The sequence below is a fragment of the Aphidius gifuensis genome, linkage group LG1 (genome assembly GCF_014905175.1).
Source record: "Aphidius gifuensis isolate YNYX2018 linkage group LG1, ASM1490517v1, whole genome shotgun sequence".
Taxonomy (NCBI): domain Eukaryota; kingdom Metazoa; phylum Arthropoda; class Insecta; order Hymenoptera; family Braconidae; genus Aphidius; species Aphidius gifuensis.
This window is the reverse complement of record NC_057788.1, coordinates 7,118,443-7,137,010: the sequence shown is the minus strand read 5'-3', so window position 1 is coordinate 7,137,010 and position 18,568 is coordinate 7,118,443. Positions and strand designations below refer to the sequence as shown.

General features: G+C 26.6%; 1 protein-coding gene and 1 pseudogene across 1 annotated transcript; one reads left to right on the top strand and one right to left on the bottom strand.

Annotated features, from left to right (window-relative positions):
• Positions 1-1,962: 1,962 nt before the first annotated feature.
• Positions 1,963-8,452, bottom strand: LOC122847909 (F-box/LRR-repeat protein 3-like). Its single transcript, XM_044145766.1, has 3 exons — positions 7,840-8,452; positions 3,453-3,824; positions 1,963-2,138 (listed from the first exon to the last, which is right to left on the bottom strand). Exons 1-3 carry the CDS (start codon positions 8,450-8,452, stop codon positions 1,963-1,965), a joined length of 1,161 nt encoding a protein of 386 aa, XP_044001701.1.
• Positions 8,453-9,218: 766 nt separating this feature from the next.
• LOC122847908 lies at positions 9,219-10,915 on the top strand (annotated as a pseudogene).
• Positions 10,916-18,568: the final 7,653 nt, after the last annotated feature.

The window sequence follows — 18,568 nt, the reverse complement described above, 5'->3', positions numbered from 1 at the left end:
TATATTATTATTATTGATATTACAATATTATTATTTTTGTAGAATTATTGTTGTTATCATCACTGATACTTTTAATAATAATTATCAACAATAATTCTGAAAAAAAAAAAAAATTATAATTTACATTTTTTAAATTAATTCAATATTTTTATAAAAATGTAGTGCAATTATATGAATCACTTAAAAACTATACATAAATACAAAATGACAAATTATTTAAATTGATTTTACATTTTACTCATCATCGAGAATAAAATGTAACCAGTTAGATTTAGTTTTTAACTTTGAAGCTTCCGTAAAATTATTATAGAATATATACAAAACAATATTGTTTATACGATTTTTAGTTACTTCATCAGCACCAGTAAGCGTGTTAATTGTAATATTAGAGTAAAAGAGAAAAAGTTTTGAGATTTGGACAATTTTTTGTACATTGGATTATACCAGATACCAGCATCAGTGATTTTTTTACGAGATTTACACCAAAGTTTCTTTAATCCTTTCAATTTACTGATAAAATTGTCTATAACACCATCAATATTACTGACATTTAGTTTTTCTAATTTTTCTAAGCTAGTTATAGACATGAGAGCTGCTCCAGTAATATAAATGCATGAACTTACATTTAATTTTCGTAGATTTTTACGTATTAGCAATAGCGATAATACTGCAATCGTGGAAATTATGCATCATCATCATCATCATCATCATCATCGTCTTCTTCATCATCATCATCATCGTCTTCTTCATCATCATCATCATCATCATCACCATCACCAATATCATAATCATCAATATCAATATCATAATCATCAATACCAATATCATCATCATCATCATCACCAATATCATAATCATCAATATCAATATCATCATCAATATCATAATCATCAATACCAATATCATCATCATCGTCTTCATCATCATCATCGACATCATCATTATCATTATCATCTCCACTCAAAATATTTAAAGACTTTAAATTCTTGCAATATTTTTTCAATTTGATTGCTGTGTTATCATTAATTTTAAAACGAGTACCGAGATGTTTCAAGTTTTGAAGATTATCCCAATTTTTAATTGAAATATCGGGTGCATTACAATGTGGATGCAACATAATATTGCAATATCTTATACTCTTGGATGAATTTAAAATATTATTGAGTAAATTTGGAGTCTTGATGGACCATTCATTATTAATGTTGATGTTGATGTATTCTAAATTTACAAATTGATTAAAAATATCATCAGGATTGTGCAAGCAGTTTTCGTTCGTGATAAAACAATCAAGAAGTCTCAGTTCAACAAGTGTTGTTGTTTCAGATATTTCTTCAATTATGTCATCCAGAGAGCAGCCATCTAATGTCAAATATTGAAGTTTTTCGAATTTCTGTATATCCTGAAAAATTATAAAAATTAATTTAAACAAATTGAATTTATTGTAATGAATTCATTTGATTTATAGTATTAATAATCAATAGTGACTTACGAAAATCACTTCTTCCATGAACATCTTTTTATGATAGTATAAAGAAATGTGAGTCATTCCTGCTGGAAGATAATTGATTATGTAAGACTTAAACTTTGTATTCTCTATAATTATATCAATTCTTGTTAGTTTCTTTAAGTTTTTAAAGGCACGAATGTAGTGATTATTATTTATTTTTAAATCCTTGTCCAAAATTAAATTAAGACTTGTTAAATTTTTGCAGCGCTGACTAACGATTGGCATAATACTAGAGCTGCTATATTCAAAAAGAAACAAATCTCTCAAATAAAAACCAAATTTTGATAATAATTTCTTAACATATGATAGTGCCATCAAACTATCTTCAAATGTGTATTCTTTAATGTCGTACCAAGCTAGTTCACATGCCTCTTTCCATTTCGAACAAACTGTAAAAAAAAATATTAAATTAAAGAAAATAAAAACATTGAAATTATAATTTAAATAAATAAAACTTAATTATAATTTTTATTACCTTTTTCCATTGCTATTCTTTCAGTTACTGTCAGCCACATGAATATTTGCGCCAATGAATCATGATTCAGAGTGCTGATGAGATCTCTTTTTTCGTCAACATGATAATCTTGTTCTCGAACATGACAGATCGATTCTTGACTCATGATGATAAAATCTGAAAATAAAAATAATATATTGAAACAACAGCGATAATTTTTATTTTTGGGTAAGTTTAACTTTGCCAGTCCACCCCACTAAATAGCCGAATAATGTTAAACGTTGTATATCAAAATGTTTTACAAAATAAGGATTGTATCGAAACTCAAAATTAACTACTAAATATACTGGAAAATAATATGTTAAGATAACTATTTTGTGAATATTAAAATTAATTAAAAATACTGTAAAAAGTAAAATTGAAATATTTACCTTGGTTTTAATAATATCAATAATATATATGCACTTGGCAGAAATCAGTTTGAATTACTTGTTACTAGAACGAAGGCTTTTGTCAGTATGTCTATCTATGGGCCAGTTGTTTTGTCTATAATTAAAAAAATCTGCTGGCTCGACAATAACTACCTCAGCTGAAGTTTACAGACCTACTAATGGTATCAGAGCGTTGAGCCTGCAGGTATGGACCTTGATTAAAACCTATTAACCGAGTTGACGCAAGCGCTGTCGTAACTTTCAGCATCAAAAAAAAATATTTTAGCCAATCGGCTCTCCTGTGAATAAAAAGAAGACCAACTCTTGCGCATGTGCAAATGATAAAAAGTTCATGCCAGGCTTCAGTCCAATAAATGAAAAAATATTATATACTGATAATAAAATAGATAAATTTAATATTAAAATTAATAACTCTAAAATTATTGTGTTACTTGATAAAAAAAAACTTTTACAAATTGAGCAAGATTTAAATTGTGATGAAGATAATGAAAAAATATTAAATAAATATATGCAGCATGATAAAAAAAAATGGAAATTAAGTTTATTAAAAATTTTTAATATAATTTTGTAAATATTAATCAATGAAAGATATGTGAATTGAAAATACATAGTATTTGATAGAACATCGAAATTTTATGAACAATCACTCGATGAAACACGTCGGGTAATTAATAGATGAACAAAAAGTGTGGAAGTATCTGTTCTGTCAATTTTTATAGAGCAGTTTCTGTTATTCCTTCACTCCACTTTTTAGTTTATTTGACATTTTCCCTAACTTGGGGACAAAAAATTAACCAGTTAGATTCAATTTTTAGCGTTGAAGCTTCTGCAAAATCTTTAAAGAATATACACAAAGAAATATTATTTGTACGATTTTTGGTTATTTCATCAGCGCCAGTAAGCGTGTTAATTGTAATGTTAGAGCCGTAGAGACAAAGAGTATCAAGATTTGGACAATTTTTTATACATTCGATTATACCAGCATCAGTGATGTTTTTACAATATTCACACACAAGTTCCTTTAAACCCTTCAATTTACTGATAAAATTGTCTGTAACACCATCAATATTACTGACACGTATTTCTTTTAATTTTTCCAAGCTGGTTATAGACATGAGAGCTGCTTCAGTAATATAAACGCATAAACTTATCTCTAATTTTTGTAGATTTTTACATGAATTAGCAATAGCAATAAGACTGCTATCATGGAAATTACGCATATTTAAAACATTTAAATATTCAAGATATTTCAATTTTGACAACTCATCATAAACGGCTGTAGGAGGAACTGGACCAATTATATGTTCATCAAGTTGACCATCCGTAAACTCATTTAATATAATTAGATGTTTAAGTTTTTTCCAATTGTTTGTGATTGTCAATATTGTAATTATAAATTCATCCTCGGTGACTACATCCGCGACACAATAATTGAAATATTCGAAATTTTTTAGTTCTGTCAATTTTTGAAGAGCAGTTTCTGTTATTCCCCCACTCCAAGTATCTAAAGATTTTAAATTCTTGCAATATTTTACCAATTTGATTGCTATGTTATCATTAATTCTAAAAGAAGTACCAAGATGTTCCAGGTTTAGAAGATTATCCCAATTTTTAATTGAAATATCAGGTTCATTCCAATCTGGATGTAATATAATATTGCAATGTCTTATACTCTTGGATGAATTTAAAATATTATTGATTACGTTTGGAGTCTCTATGTCCCATTCTTTATTAATGTTGATGTATTCCAGATTTACTAATTGATTAAAAATATCAACAGCATTGTACAAGCACTTTTCACTAACCAAACAATCTAAAAGACTGAGTTCCACAAGTGTTGTCGTTTCGGATATTCCTTGAATTATATCATCTAGAAGGCAGCCTTTTAATGACAAATATTGAAGTTTTTTGAATTTCCTTATATTCTGAAAAATTATAAAAATTAATTTAAACAAATTGAACTTATTGTAATGCATTCATTTAATTTATAGTATTAATTATCAATAGTAACTTACGAAAAGCACTGGTGACATGAAGTCTTTTCTATCATATTGTAAAATAATTTTAATCATTTCTTCTGGAAGATAATTGATTATGTGAGGTTGAAACTTTGTATTCTTTTGATTTCTCACATTTATTACGCGTATTTCAATTCTTGTCAGTTTATCCAAATTTTTGAATGCATAAATGTAATGATTGATATTTATTTCTAATTGCTCGTTGTAAATTAAATGAAGACGTGTCAAATTTTTGCAGCGCTCACCAATGATTGGCATAATACTAGAGTTGCATTTTTCCAAAAGAGACAAATCTCTCAAATAAATACCAAAATTTGATAATAATTTTTCAATATATGATGGTGCCAACAAATTTTTATCAAAAGCACGACCAGTTGATCCGCCAAATGTGTATTTTTTAATGTCATACCAAGCTAGTTCACATGCCTCTTTCCATTTGGAACAAACTGTAAAAAAAATATCAAATTAAAGAAAATAAAAAAATTAAAATTATAATTTAAATAAGTAAAACTTAATTTTTATTTTTATTACCTGTTTCCATGGCTATTCTTTCAGGTACCGGTAGCAGCATGAATATTTGTGCCAATGAATCATGATCCAGAGTGTTGATGAGATCTATTTTTTTGTCAACATGATGATGTTGTTCTCGAACATGACAGATCCTTTTTTGACTCATTCTAAAAATAACAAAAACCAATATATTGAAACAATAATGGTAAGTCTAATTTTTATGACTTTCCCAGTCCAGCCCACTAAATAGCCAAATAGTGTTAAACGTTGTATATTAAAACGTTTTAAAAAATAATGAGCATATTAAAACTAAAAATTAACTAGTGAATATACTAAAAATAAAATGTACTGATTTTCTCTCGAAAAGCGACGAACAATTTTACTATTCAGAAGTTGATTTTTTTGTTAAACGTTTTAAAACGTTTTAAAAAATAATAAGCTTGTGAAAACCAAAAATTTGGACGTATTGAAACGTTTTAAAAATGATTAGCTTGTTATGTAAAAAATATGTAGATTTCACTAATACTATACTTTATTAGCAACGACCAAAAAAGCCAAACAATATTTATTATTTTTTTGTATATGCATTCACGTACGTTTATTATGAATTTCTACCACGTGGTTCAATATTTATAATTTCGATTCAAAAAATCATTTAAAACTTTATAAAAAATAACCAACTTGTGAATATCAAAATTAATTAAAATTATTGTAAGCAGTGAAATTCAAATAATATAATTAATTTACCTTGATTTTAATATTAATAATATATACTCAGCAGAAATCACTTTGAAATATACTTGTGACAACCTGTCAACCAACTGACATTGAAGCTTTTGGCTGCTATCTATTAATGAAGCTTTACTGGACCTAACGTCACTTTCATCATATGCCTATAGCCTCTCAAAAAAGCACATGCAACACTAGGGCATTCTGTTGATTCTGTCAGTGATGATATCGTACATCGTACATATACAAATGGATATTTAAAAATTTCTATCTAAACAAAAAACAGTTGTCAATAATTGGTTATCGATTAGTTGATATTAATTAGTCATTTATCTTGTCTATGTAAATCCCATGAAACAGCAGCGAATATGATCCTGCAAAAAAATACGTCCGTAATGAGTACTTTGTTTTGTTTAATAAAATTAGGTAACTAATGCAACTTTATGCTTTAATAAGAATTATAATTGATAGTTATTTAAATATTTTATAGATTTATATTATTTGACGAAGAAATACTTGAGTATTGTCGTCAATTATAGTGTAAATAAATGAAAATAAATAATATATGTAATTTAAAGTTGAACAAATATGAAAATAAGAATAGTTTTTTTTTTTTTTTCAGTGTATACAAAGATGCTACCATTTGTTGGAGATAATTGCAACACGATAAGAGGTGAAACAGTTAAAGGATCCTTTCTTCATTGATTCGCATGTTAAGAAAGCTCAAAAATATATTTTGAGAAGAGATATGTCTCAGCGTAAACTGTTTTCATTATTGTATTATTATTATTAATATTATTAGTAATAAAAAAAACACTTGTTTTACTCAATGTCTTTGTGTTTTTCCATTTTTCTTAAATTATAATACGTTATGGAAAAAAAAAAAAATCGCGTATTTAACTGTCATCAATTTCAAAAAAAAAAAATTATTTCTTAACAGGAACATAGAATGTGCGAAGAGATATTTGATAATTTTTAAATTTTACGTTCTTTTTTTTTGTTGCAGTCGCATTTGTGTAATTGTGTATGTTCGCATAGGCCGGGTACACTCATACTACTACAGATGTGATAGTAACGGACACAGATTTTGGACATAGAGGGCACTTATTTATTTTATGCAAACATGGGTCGGAGCGTGCCCTTTTAGCACAAAAATGTCGTCCAACTATGTGACTTACATTCAACCTTAATTTACAGTATAAAACAAGAAAAAAGAGTTTACAAAAATTTAGCCGTAAAATTTAAGAGCTAAACAATGATATTTAAATAACAATAATAAAAATAATAATAATAACATAATAAAATAATTGAATTTGAAAATAGTTTCATTAAAAAAAAAAAAAGAAAATCAGTGTGTTTTTTTTTCAAATAAAATTTATTATTTTTTTTTTTTACGATAATATACTATATTTTAATTTTCTTAGTGTAATTTTATTATTGATATTCATAAAAAAATATACAAATATTAAATATACACTTTGACAAATATATTTGACAAGTAGATGTAATTAAACTTACGACTGACAGATTATTCTTTAAAGTTCATATGAATGAAATAAACTAGTGTCACGGTCGTCAAGACAAAAAAAAAAAAAATAACTTCGGAATGATTTTTTTCGAGGATACAAGCGCAACATGGACAAGTGAGGTCACTGCTATGCTTCACCAGGTGTTCTACTCATACTGTAATAGCACTGATTTACTTGGATAATATTTAAAAAGTTGTATCGAAAAAAGTAACAGTTGTTTATAATTGGTTATTAATTGGTCATTCATCTTTTCCATGTAAACGATAATTACCAGCAATAATTATTATGATCGTAAAAAAGATACGCAAAGAGTGAGCACCGTGACTATATAAATACTAAATGACTTTTTTTTTGTTCATATCACTTTATACCCACTTTCCGGGACAAAGAACTAACCAGTTAGATTTAGTTTTTAACTTTGAAGCTCCCGTAAAATTATTATAGAATATATACAAAACAATATTATTTATACGATTTTCGGTTATTTTATCAGCACCAGTAAGCGTGTCAATTGTAATGTTAGAGCCGTAGAGACAAAGGGTGTCAAGATTTGGACAATTTTTTATAAGTTCGATTATACCAGCATCAGTGATGTTTTTACAAGATTCACACACAAGTCTCTTTAATCCTTTTAACTTACTGATAAAATTGTCTGTAACACCATCAATATTACTGACATTTAGTTCTTCTAATTTATGCAAGCTGGTTATAGACATGAGAGCTGCTTCAGTAATATAAATGCATGAACTTACATCTAATTTTCGTAGATTTTTACATGAATTAGAAATAGCGATAATACTGCTATCGTGGAAATAATGCATATTCAACACATTTAAATCTTCAAGATATTGCAATTTCGACAACTCATCACAAACGACTGTGGAAGGAGCTAGTCCATTACTATCATCATCAATATCATCAATATTATTACATGATATACTCAGATGTTTAAGTTTTTTCCAATTGTTAGAAATTGTAAATATTGTATCTATAAATTCATTCCTGGAGACTCCATTCACGAAACAATAATTTAAATTGTCGAGTTTTTTTAGTTCTGTCAATTTTTGAAAAGCAGTTTCTGTTATTCCTTTAATCCTAATATCTAAAGACCTTAATTTCTTGCAATATTTTACCAATTTGATTGCCATGTTATCATTAATTCTCCAACGAATACCGAGATGTTCCAAGTTTAAAAGATTATCCCAATTTTTAATTGAAATATCAACTGGTGTATTCCAATCTGGATGCAACATAATATGGCAATGTCTTATACTCTTGGATGAATTAAAAAGATTATTGAATACGTTTGGAGTATTTATTCCCCATTGGTTATCAATGTTGATGTATTCTAAATTTACAAATTGATTAAAAATATTCACAGGACTGTACGAGCAGTATTTGCTCACAACAGATTTAAAAAGACGGAGTTCTACAAGTGTTGTTGTTTCAGATATTTCTTCAATTATGTCATCTAGGAGGCAGCCACTTAATGATAAATATTGAAGTTTTTTGAATTTCTTTATATCCTGAGAAATTATAAAAATTAACTTGAACGAGTTGAATTTATTTCAATGATTTCATTTGATTTATAGTATTAATTATTAATAGTGACTTACGAAAAGCACTGGTAAAACGAACATGCCTTCTCTATAATCTAAATAAATTCGATTCATTCCTTCTGGAAGATAATTGATTATGTGAGATCGAAAATTAACATTCTTACTATTTACCGTATTCATTACTAGTATATCAATTATTGTCAGTTTATCTAAGTTTTTGAACGCATGAATGTAGTGATTCATATTTATTTCCAATTTCCCATTGACAGTTAAATCCAGACTTGTTAAATTTTCGCAGCGCTCACCAATGATTGGCATAATACTAGAGTTGCAATTTCCCAAAAGAGACAAATCTCTTAAATAAATACCAAAATTTGATAATAATTTTTCAACATATGATGGTGCCAACAAATTTCCATCAAAAAAACGACCAGTTGATCCTCCAAATGTGTATTTTTTAATGTCGTACCAAGCTAGTTCACAAGCCTCTTTCCATTTGGAACAAACTGTAAAAAAAATATCAACATACAGAAAATAAAAAAAATAAAATTATAATTTAAATAAGTAAAACTTTATTTCAATGTTTATTACCTTTTTCCATGGCTATTCTTTCAGGTACCGGTAGCAGCATGAATATTAGTGCCAATGAATCATGATTCAGAGTGTTGATGAGATCTATTTGTTCGTCAACATGATGATGATGTTCGTGAACCTGACAGATCCTTTTTTGACTCATGATAACTCAAAACAATATAACGATAAGTTTAATTTTTTATGACTTTTGCAGTCCGACCCACTAAATCTGCTCAACAGAAATTACTTTGAAATATACTTGTGGCAAGCCCTCAACTAACTGACATTGAAGCCTTTGGCTGCTGTCTATCAATGAACCTTTACTGAACCTAACCAATAATCAAATGATCAAACGTGATCATTACAAGTGCTGTCGTCACTTTCATCATATGCCTATAGCCCCTCAAAAAAGCACATGCAACACTAGGGCATTCTGTTGATTCTGTCAGTGATGATATCGTACATCGCACATATGTATACAAATTGATGTTTAAAAATTTCTATCTAAACAAAAAACAGTTGTCAATAATTGGTTATCGATTAGTCGATATTAATTAGTCATTTATCTTGTCTATGTAAATCCCATGGAACAGCAGCGAATATGATCCTGCAAAAAAATACGTCCGTAATGAGTACTTTGTTTTGTTTAATAAAATTAGGTAACTAATGCAACTTTATGCTTTAATAAGAATTATAATTGATAGTTATTTAAATATTTTATATATTTATATTATTTAACGAAGAAATACTTGAGTATATTGTTGTCAAGTTTATTGAGCATTAAGATGAAGTATATTATAATTGGTCATAATTTTTAAACGTAATTTTGAGAATATAGATGTGGTTTATTTTAATTAATGCAAATTTTTTTTATTTTAGAATATTGTATTTCCTTGGAAAGAAGTAGCTAAGTCAAAGCCATTTTTGGCAATTTTTATTGCTCAATTTTGTAGTAATTGTGGATTTTACATGCTGTTAACTTTATTGCCTTCATACATGGCAACAGATTAAAATTCGAATTAAAAGATAATGCAGCATTATCAGCATTACCATATATTTCCATGTGGATCACTTGTACCGATAATTTGTTTAATGGCTGTTTCTTATGCTGATCAATTTGGAGCTGTTGTTCTTATGACCATAGCTCTTACTTTTATTGGTGGTATGTACAGTGGTTTTTTGGCAAATCACATTGACATTGCACCTAATTTTGCTGGCACACTTGTTGCACTGACAAATGTTTTTGCAACAATACCTGGCGTTGTTATACCAATTGTAGTTGGGAAATTAACTCATTCTGCCAATACTGTAAGCTGTTTTTGTTATTTAACTAAATGATATCGATAAATATAATTGTATATGGTAATTACATATTACAATATTAATATTTTGATGTTTTGTTAACAGTATGAAGAAAAAATATTTACATGGAGGATGGTATTTTTTACCATTTCAATATTTTATGTTATTGAGATCATATTTTATTGCATTTGGGGCCCAGCTGATGAACAACCATGGAACAAGTCAAATAAAAAATATGAATCCAATCAAGAAATACCATTCGATAAAAGTAATGATAATTAGATTGAGAATGTAACTGAAGTATGGAGTTTCCTTATTTAAATTCGTCGACTACATCTATAATGCATATTAAAACAAAAAAAGAAAAATTACTTATATAAGATAATAAAAAAATAATATTCAACTGCTATGTACTAGTTTTAAGAATATTGAATTAAAGTTTTCTAGATAAAAATTAATTATTATTTGGTTTCTTTTTATTTACCCAGTCCCAGTTAGTTAATAATATAAAAAAAAATAAAATAGTTGATGAGCGAATACCTCCTTGCTCATTCTATATTCCTAATACAAATGTATAATTTTTCAAAAAGTTTTCAAAAATTTGTGGAAAAAAAATTTTTGAGTATCAGGAACATAGAATGAGCGAAGAGGTATTTGATATTTTTAAAAATAACTCCTTGCTCATTCTATGTTCCTGATACTCAAAAATATTTTTTTCTACAAATTTTTTGAAATTTTATAGGAAAAAAAAATTTTCGAGTATCAGGAATATAGAATGAGCAAAGAGGTATTTCATAATTTTGAAAATACCTCCTTGCTCATTCTATGTTCCTGATACTCGAATATTTTTTTTTCCACAAATTTTTTGAAATTTGATAGAAAAAAAAATTTTCGAGTATTAGGAACATAGAATGAGCAAAGAGGTGTTCTATATATTTAAAAAATCAGCGCCATCTATTATTTTTTTTAGGAACTATATGGGTAAAAACATTGAAATATCATAGATAGAAAAGGGCTGTTTTATCAGGGTTATAGAACAGGAAAAGAGGTATTTTTTGCGCCACACTACGAAGCGCCATCTATTGTTTTTCGTTAGAACTACATGGTGAAAACATTGAAATATCATAGATAGAAGAGGGCTGTTTCATCAGGGTTGTAGAACAGGAAAAGAGGTATTTTTTGCGCCACACTACGAAGCGCCAACTATTGTTTTTCGTTAGAACTATATAGTGAAAACATTGAAAATTCATAGATAGAGGAAGGCTGTTTTATCAGGGTTGTAGAACAGGAGAAGAGGTATTTTTCGAGTTAACAAGTTTAGCGCCATCTGGTGTTTTTCATAAGAACTATAGAGGTAACACGTTTAAATTTAATAGATAGAAGAGGGCTGTTTTATCAGGGTTGTAGAACAGAAAAAGAGGTATTTTTTGAGTTACCAAGTTTAGCGCCATCTGGTGTTTTTCATAGGAACTATAGAGGTAACACGTTTGAATTTAATAGATAGAGGAGGGCTGTTTTATCAGGGTTGTAGAACAGGAAAAGAGGTATTTTTTGAGTTACTAAGTTTTGCGCCATCTGGTGTTTTTCATAGGAACTATAGAGGTAACACGTTTGAATTTAATAGATAGAGGAGGGCTGTTTTATCAGGGTTGTAGAACAGGAAAAGAGGTATTTTTTGAGTTACTAAGTTTTGCGCCATCTGGTGTTTTTCATAGGAACTATAGAGGTAACACGTTTAAATTTAATAGATAGAAGAGGGCTGTTTTATCAGGGTTGTAGAACAGAAAAAGAGGTATTTTTTGAGTTACCAAGTTTAGCGCCATCTGGTGTTTTTCATAGGAACTATAGAGGTAACACGTTTAAATTTAATAGATAGAGGAAGGCTGTTTTATCAGGGTTGTAGAACAGGAAAAGAGGTATTTTTTGAGTTACTAAGTTTTGCGCCATCTGGTGTTTTTCATAGGAACTATAGAGGTAACACGTTTAAATTTAATAGATAGAGGAAGGCTGTTTTATCAGGGTTGTAGAACAGGAAAAGAGGTATTTTTTGAGTTACCAAGTTTAGCGCTATCTGGTGTTTTTCATAAGAACTATAGAGGTGACACATTCAAATTTAATAGATAGAAGAGGGCTGTTTTATCAGGGTTGTAGAACAGGAAAAGAGGTATTTTTTGAGTTACCAAGTTTAGCGCCATCTGGTGTTTTTTATAGGAACTATAGGGGTGACACATTCAAATTTAATAGATAGAAGAGGGCTGTTTTATCAGGGTTGTAGAACAGAAAAAGAGGTATTTTTTGAGTTACTAAGTTTTGCGCCATCTGGTGTTTTTCATAAGAACTATAGGGGTAACACGTTTAAATTTAATAGATAGAAGAGGGCTGTTTTATCAGGGTTGTAGAACATAAAAAGAGGTATTCTTTGAGTTAACAAGTTCAGCGCCATCTATTGTTTTATTCCGAGAACTATCCTATAGAAACATTCAAATTTAAAAAAAAAAAATTTTTTTGAAAATACCTCCTTGCACATTCTATGTTCCTGATACTCGAAGAATTTTTTTTCTATCAAATTTCAAAAAATTTGTGGAAAAAAAATATTCGAGTATCAGGAACATAGAATGAGCAAGGAGGTATTTTTGAAAATATGAAATACCTCTTTGCTCATTCTATATTCCTGATACTCGAAAATTTTTTTTTTCTATAAAATTTCAAAAAATTTGTAGAAAAAAAATTTTTCGAGTATTAGGAACATAGAATGAGCGAAGAGGTATTTGATATTTTTCAAAATACCTCCTTGCACATTCTATGTTCCTGATACTCGAATATTTTTTTTTCTATAAAATTTCAAAAAATTTGTGGAAAAAAATATTTTCAAGTATCAGGAACATAGAATGAGCAAGGAGGTATGTTCGAAAATATGAAATACCTCTTTGCTCATTCTATATTCCTGATACTCAAAAATTTTTTTTTCTATAAAATTTCAAAAAATTTGTAGAAAAATAAATTTTCGAGTATCAGGAACATAGAATGCACAAAGAGGTATTTCATAATTTATAATGTTTATTTTTTTCCAATTTATATTTCTTTAATAACTATAAAATTTCTATTAAAATTATAATGAAATAAATTTCTTTTTTAACAGGAACATAGGATAATCAAAGAGGTATTTCTTAGTTTAGAAATGTATTTTTCTTATTCCTTTTACTCTCATTGTTTTATTTTCTGCTGAATGCTTGGTCAAGGAAATTTCTGATTTATATCAGGACTATAGAACGAACAAAGAGGTATTCGGATTTTTTTGGCAAAACATTAATTTCATTTAATATCATTTCGTTATTATTTTAACTTGATGATATGTGTATTTTTCATTATGTAAAATAATTCTTGTCACTGATACAAATAATAGCATACAGACAAAAAAAAAGGACTTTTCGAAAACAAAAAACAAATGAAGACAGAATATTATAAACATTATATAGATCATATTATTATCTTTCGTAGGGTAGCTTTTGAATAAAATAATTCGAGGCAATTGCGAATCAAACCACAACGACTCACAATATTTTATTCTATTTTTTTATTTGTTATAATTTAACCAATCTTTGTGATCACCTCATGAATACGATAAGTATTTCTATTTTCTAGAAGATAAATTACAGAGACGTGATTATTTTGAAAGCTTTCAATTTTTTTTGTTTTTAATATATTGTTGATTTTGATTTGTTCATAACACATAATATCAAACTATCTGTTTGAATTATAAACTTTCAAATTATATTTCGCTCAAGTTTTTTTTATTATTGTTTGTTATTACTCGTTTCAAAATAATATGGGTTCCTTTCAAATTAATATTACCAATTGAATAGTTGTATTCAAATTTTATATTGCTGAAAAAAAAAAAATAATAAAAACAGCTGTTGCTTATAAGCAGCTATATTTTGGCGCTTTGATCTTCAACATTTATGATGAAAATGCGCGTGAGCAAAGCAAAGCAATAGTAAAAGAGACAACTTATTTTCGACCAGTATGATTTGCGCGACGAAACGGTCAAGACCTTGAGTACCTCAACTTTTCTGTATTACTACTCATCAAATTTAAATTTGTCTTTTTAATTATATTTAATTTTTTTTTTATTGATAACTTTAACTACATCATCAAGAAATGTTTCCAAAAAATTAATACAACAAAAAAAAATATAAAAACTATCGTTTAATTTAAAAAACTAATTATAAATTTAAAAAATTTAAATTTTCTTGGTGTTTTTTTTTTAAAAAAAAGGACTAAATACTTGACTGGTGAGTTAATAAAATTAAAATTCTTTTATTTAACTGATAGTTTAATTTAAAAAAAAAAAGAAAAGTACAGGGTTTTTTTTTTTTTTTTTCAAATAAAATTCATTATTATTTTTTTTACGATGATATACTATTTTAATTTTCTTAGTGTAATTTTATGAATGATATTTATAAAAAAATATAGAAATATTAAAAATACACTTTGATAAATATATTTGACAAGTATATGTAAACTTACGACTGACAGATTTCTTTAAAGTTCATGAATGAAATAAACTAGTGTCACGGTCGTCAATACAAAATAAAAAATAACTTCCTCTCGAGTAATTTATTTTTAAAAAATTACAAAACTCTATTATAATATAAATATTATTCAAGAAAAAAAAAACACTTGACAATAAAATTTATGAACTCAACAATATAGTACAAATTCAAACCCATTATCTGTTATAAAAACTTAAAAAATTAATCTTTATTGAACAAACAAAAATATAAGACAGTTTTCAAGCTTTAAAAAGTTGAGATTGAGATAACTAAAATTTGTTGACGTTACATAAAGAAAAAGAAAAAAAAAATATAAAAAGAACAAACATTTTTTATAAAACTTGAAGTATTTGATATAAACGGAAGTTAAAAATGTAAAAATAAGAAAAAAAAAAAATGAAAACTATCAATCATGAATGAACTTGGCGTATGTTAAATTCATACAGGCAAAATTATTTGACTGACATATAAACCATAGGTCGACGTGTGGTAATCGTCACCTTTGTCACTTCTCATTTCACCAGCATCTGCTCGTCATATTTTCATTTTTAGAAATAACTTTAAATAATTTTTAAATATCTTAACCAACAGTTATTACAAAATCGTAATCCATTTTTTTTCTAATTTAAATGTTAACTAAAAATTAAAGAAACAATGAATGATATTTTCAAGAGCTAAATTAAAATAGTATATTAAAAAAAAATTTAATTTTTTATTATTAATATCATTAATAAATTATCTGAACTTTCCATTTAACTAAAATTTTTTTAAAAAAATTTCTTTTTTTTCATCAAGTTTTAAATGGATTATTAGTTTATATAAATGGATCATAAAAGCCCCCAAGTAATTATGAAAGTACAAGCCACACTATAGAATTTGTTAAAAGACAAGTATAATTTTAGTTAAGTTTAACGATAAGCAGAGTAACTATTATTTAGCTAAACTTTAACAAATAAAAATGAACATAAATATCAACAAATGTTCGTGATGATATTATTAACCCAAGTGATTTAAAATTTTCAAAATTACTTATAAACATTTTCCCCGAAAATTTGTATAATTAATAATTTTCTGGATAATAATTTCAAACTATTAATAAATGCAAATGTAATTATAAATTTATTCGATATACAACAAACAATGTCATTATTACCACAAAAAAAAAAAAATAAAATAAATAAAAATAATTTTTTTTACGCTAAAGGTCATTGTGATCCTGTTGGGTTGAAGTCGAGGGATAGTCAACACTCATATTTCACTGATGGAGGGCAAGAATCTTAGATTTCCCAATTTGTCAGTCTAATTGGCAGACAAGATTCTCTCCACCTTCTTCGAATATTTTTTTTTTCTTTCTTTTTACACCTCTCTAAAGCTCTCCCAATTCGTATTATTTTCATCGCTCTTGTTTTTTTTTTTTTTTTTCATCGGTGTAAAAATTTTTATCCTCTCGTTTATGACTCACGTTTTGCTGGTAGACAATTTTTTTTTTCTTTTACTTTTTTTTTTTTTTTTTTGACGATCAAAATGACAAGGATCCAATACAAATGAGAAAGCCTAATTTAGCAAAAGACCTGTCTGATTAGGAAAACTTACAACATTGTAATAATTTATTTTCCTTTGTTATTTTATAAATATATATTTATTAATTATGATAAAATTTTTTGATTATATTATTAATAAATTAATGATCAATATTGACTTGTTATTTTTTTCTATTTTGCAACCCGGAAATTGTATGACATGTCACTTTGTGGTTGAACAGAGTGATGTATATGTTAAAGTGAAATGAAAAATTTTTGGGTGACTTCAAATCTGGTCAGATCGATAGAGGGTACTTTAACGTGTTTGTCAATGACACTCATTGTATATTAACCACATACATATATACACATGTAAATTGATTAACTGTCATCTTCAAACCAATAATTTATAGCAAGGTCATTTAACACTTTTTACTTTTTTTATTTTTTAAATATCAAATTTAATTTCAATCATTTATTTTTTACAGTAATTTATTCAATATTATTTATACTAATTTAAAAAACAAATTTTCTAAATGTCAAAATAGTTTTATCTTTTTTTAAATACTAAAATTTAACACTTAAATAAAATCAATAATTTTAAAAAATGGTAACTTGGAATTTTACATTTTTTTATATGTTAAATTAGTACATTTTAAATGTTAATTTTCATTTGACTTTTGAATAGAAAAAAACATTTTTTAAATCACATTTTTGATAAGTTTTAAAGTAGTATTTAAAAAAAAAAAAAAAAATAGTTACTTATCTTAAAATATTGAATTTTATAAAGGTATTAATTTTTTTTTAACTGGTTATATTTATATAGATATTTATTCGTGATAATAGATACGTAATAACTGATGAAAATTGCCTATATCATCAGGAATAATTTGGTTTTAGTGATGGTTTCTACGGTGGTAATGGAAAGCGATAGATAACTAGCCTTGAAGCATAAGCCTTGGGCCAGCACTAATCACCAAATGTTTAACAAAACCAACTTCGTAGTTCGTACGATATTATACCTCTTTATCATCACTTAATTTTATAATCTTACATAAATTTTAATATTCATCTTTGATCATTAAATCTCATTTGACATTTATTTTTTAACATCACGTGGTATAAAAATAATAAATAAATTATAAAATAATTGTATGTTTTATATGATTGGTATAATTATCATATTAAACCTGTGGATAATTGTCGATTTAATTTTCCAACAAGTGCGAATGAATATACAAAATAATATACGGGTGATAAAATTTAATGTTCAACTAAATTTTCAGTACTTTGTTGTCAAACAATACATATTCTTGGTTCTTTGTAAATTTATATATGTGGTATAAATTTTAATTGGCATAAATTCCTTTGTTGTATAATTAAACGATGAATTTATTATCAAAAATGATTAGGATTTTAATAAATATTCATCAACATTTCAGAGTCAATTTTTTTTTCTCTTTTTGCTTCTTTAATTTTTAATCGTTATGTATACGAGACTTGTAGTTTGTGAAGGGGTTTGAAAATAGAAAAAATAATTTGTCAGAAGCATTTTAATTGAACATTCTAAAATCGATACGTAAATTTTTCGATAAAACAAGTTGATGGAAAAAAAAAATTACTAGTAAATTTGTTTTTTATTTTTTTTTAAATAAATTTCAATTGTAAAATTAGTAGATTGGAATTCATGTTGAATTTAATATCTTGGTGTTATTAAATTTTGATATTTTTATAAACAAAAATTTGTTTTTTTATTTATATTACAATGGTAAATTCACCAGAGTAAAAATATTTCTGTTACACAGTTATTTATATTAAATATATACTCTAGTAAAAAAAAGAAAATCGTTAAATAAATCACA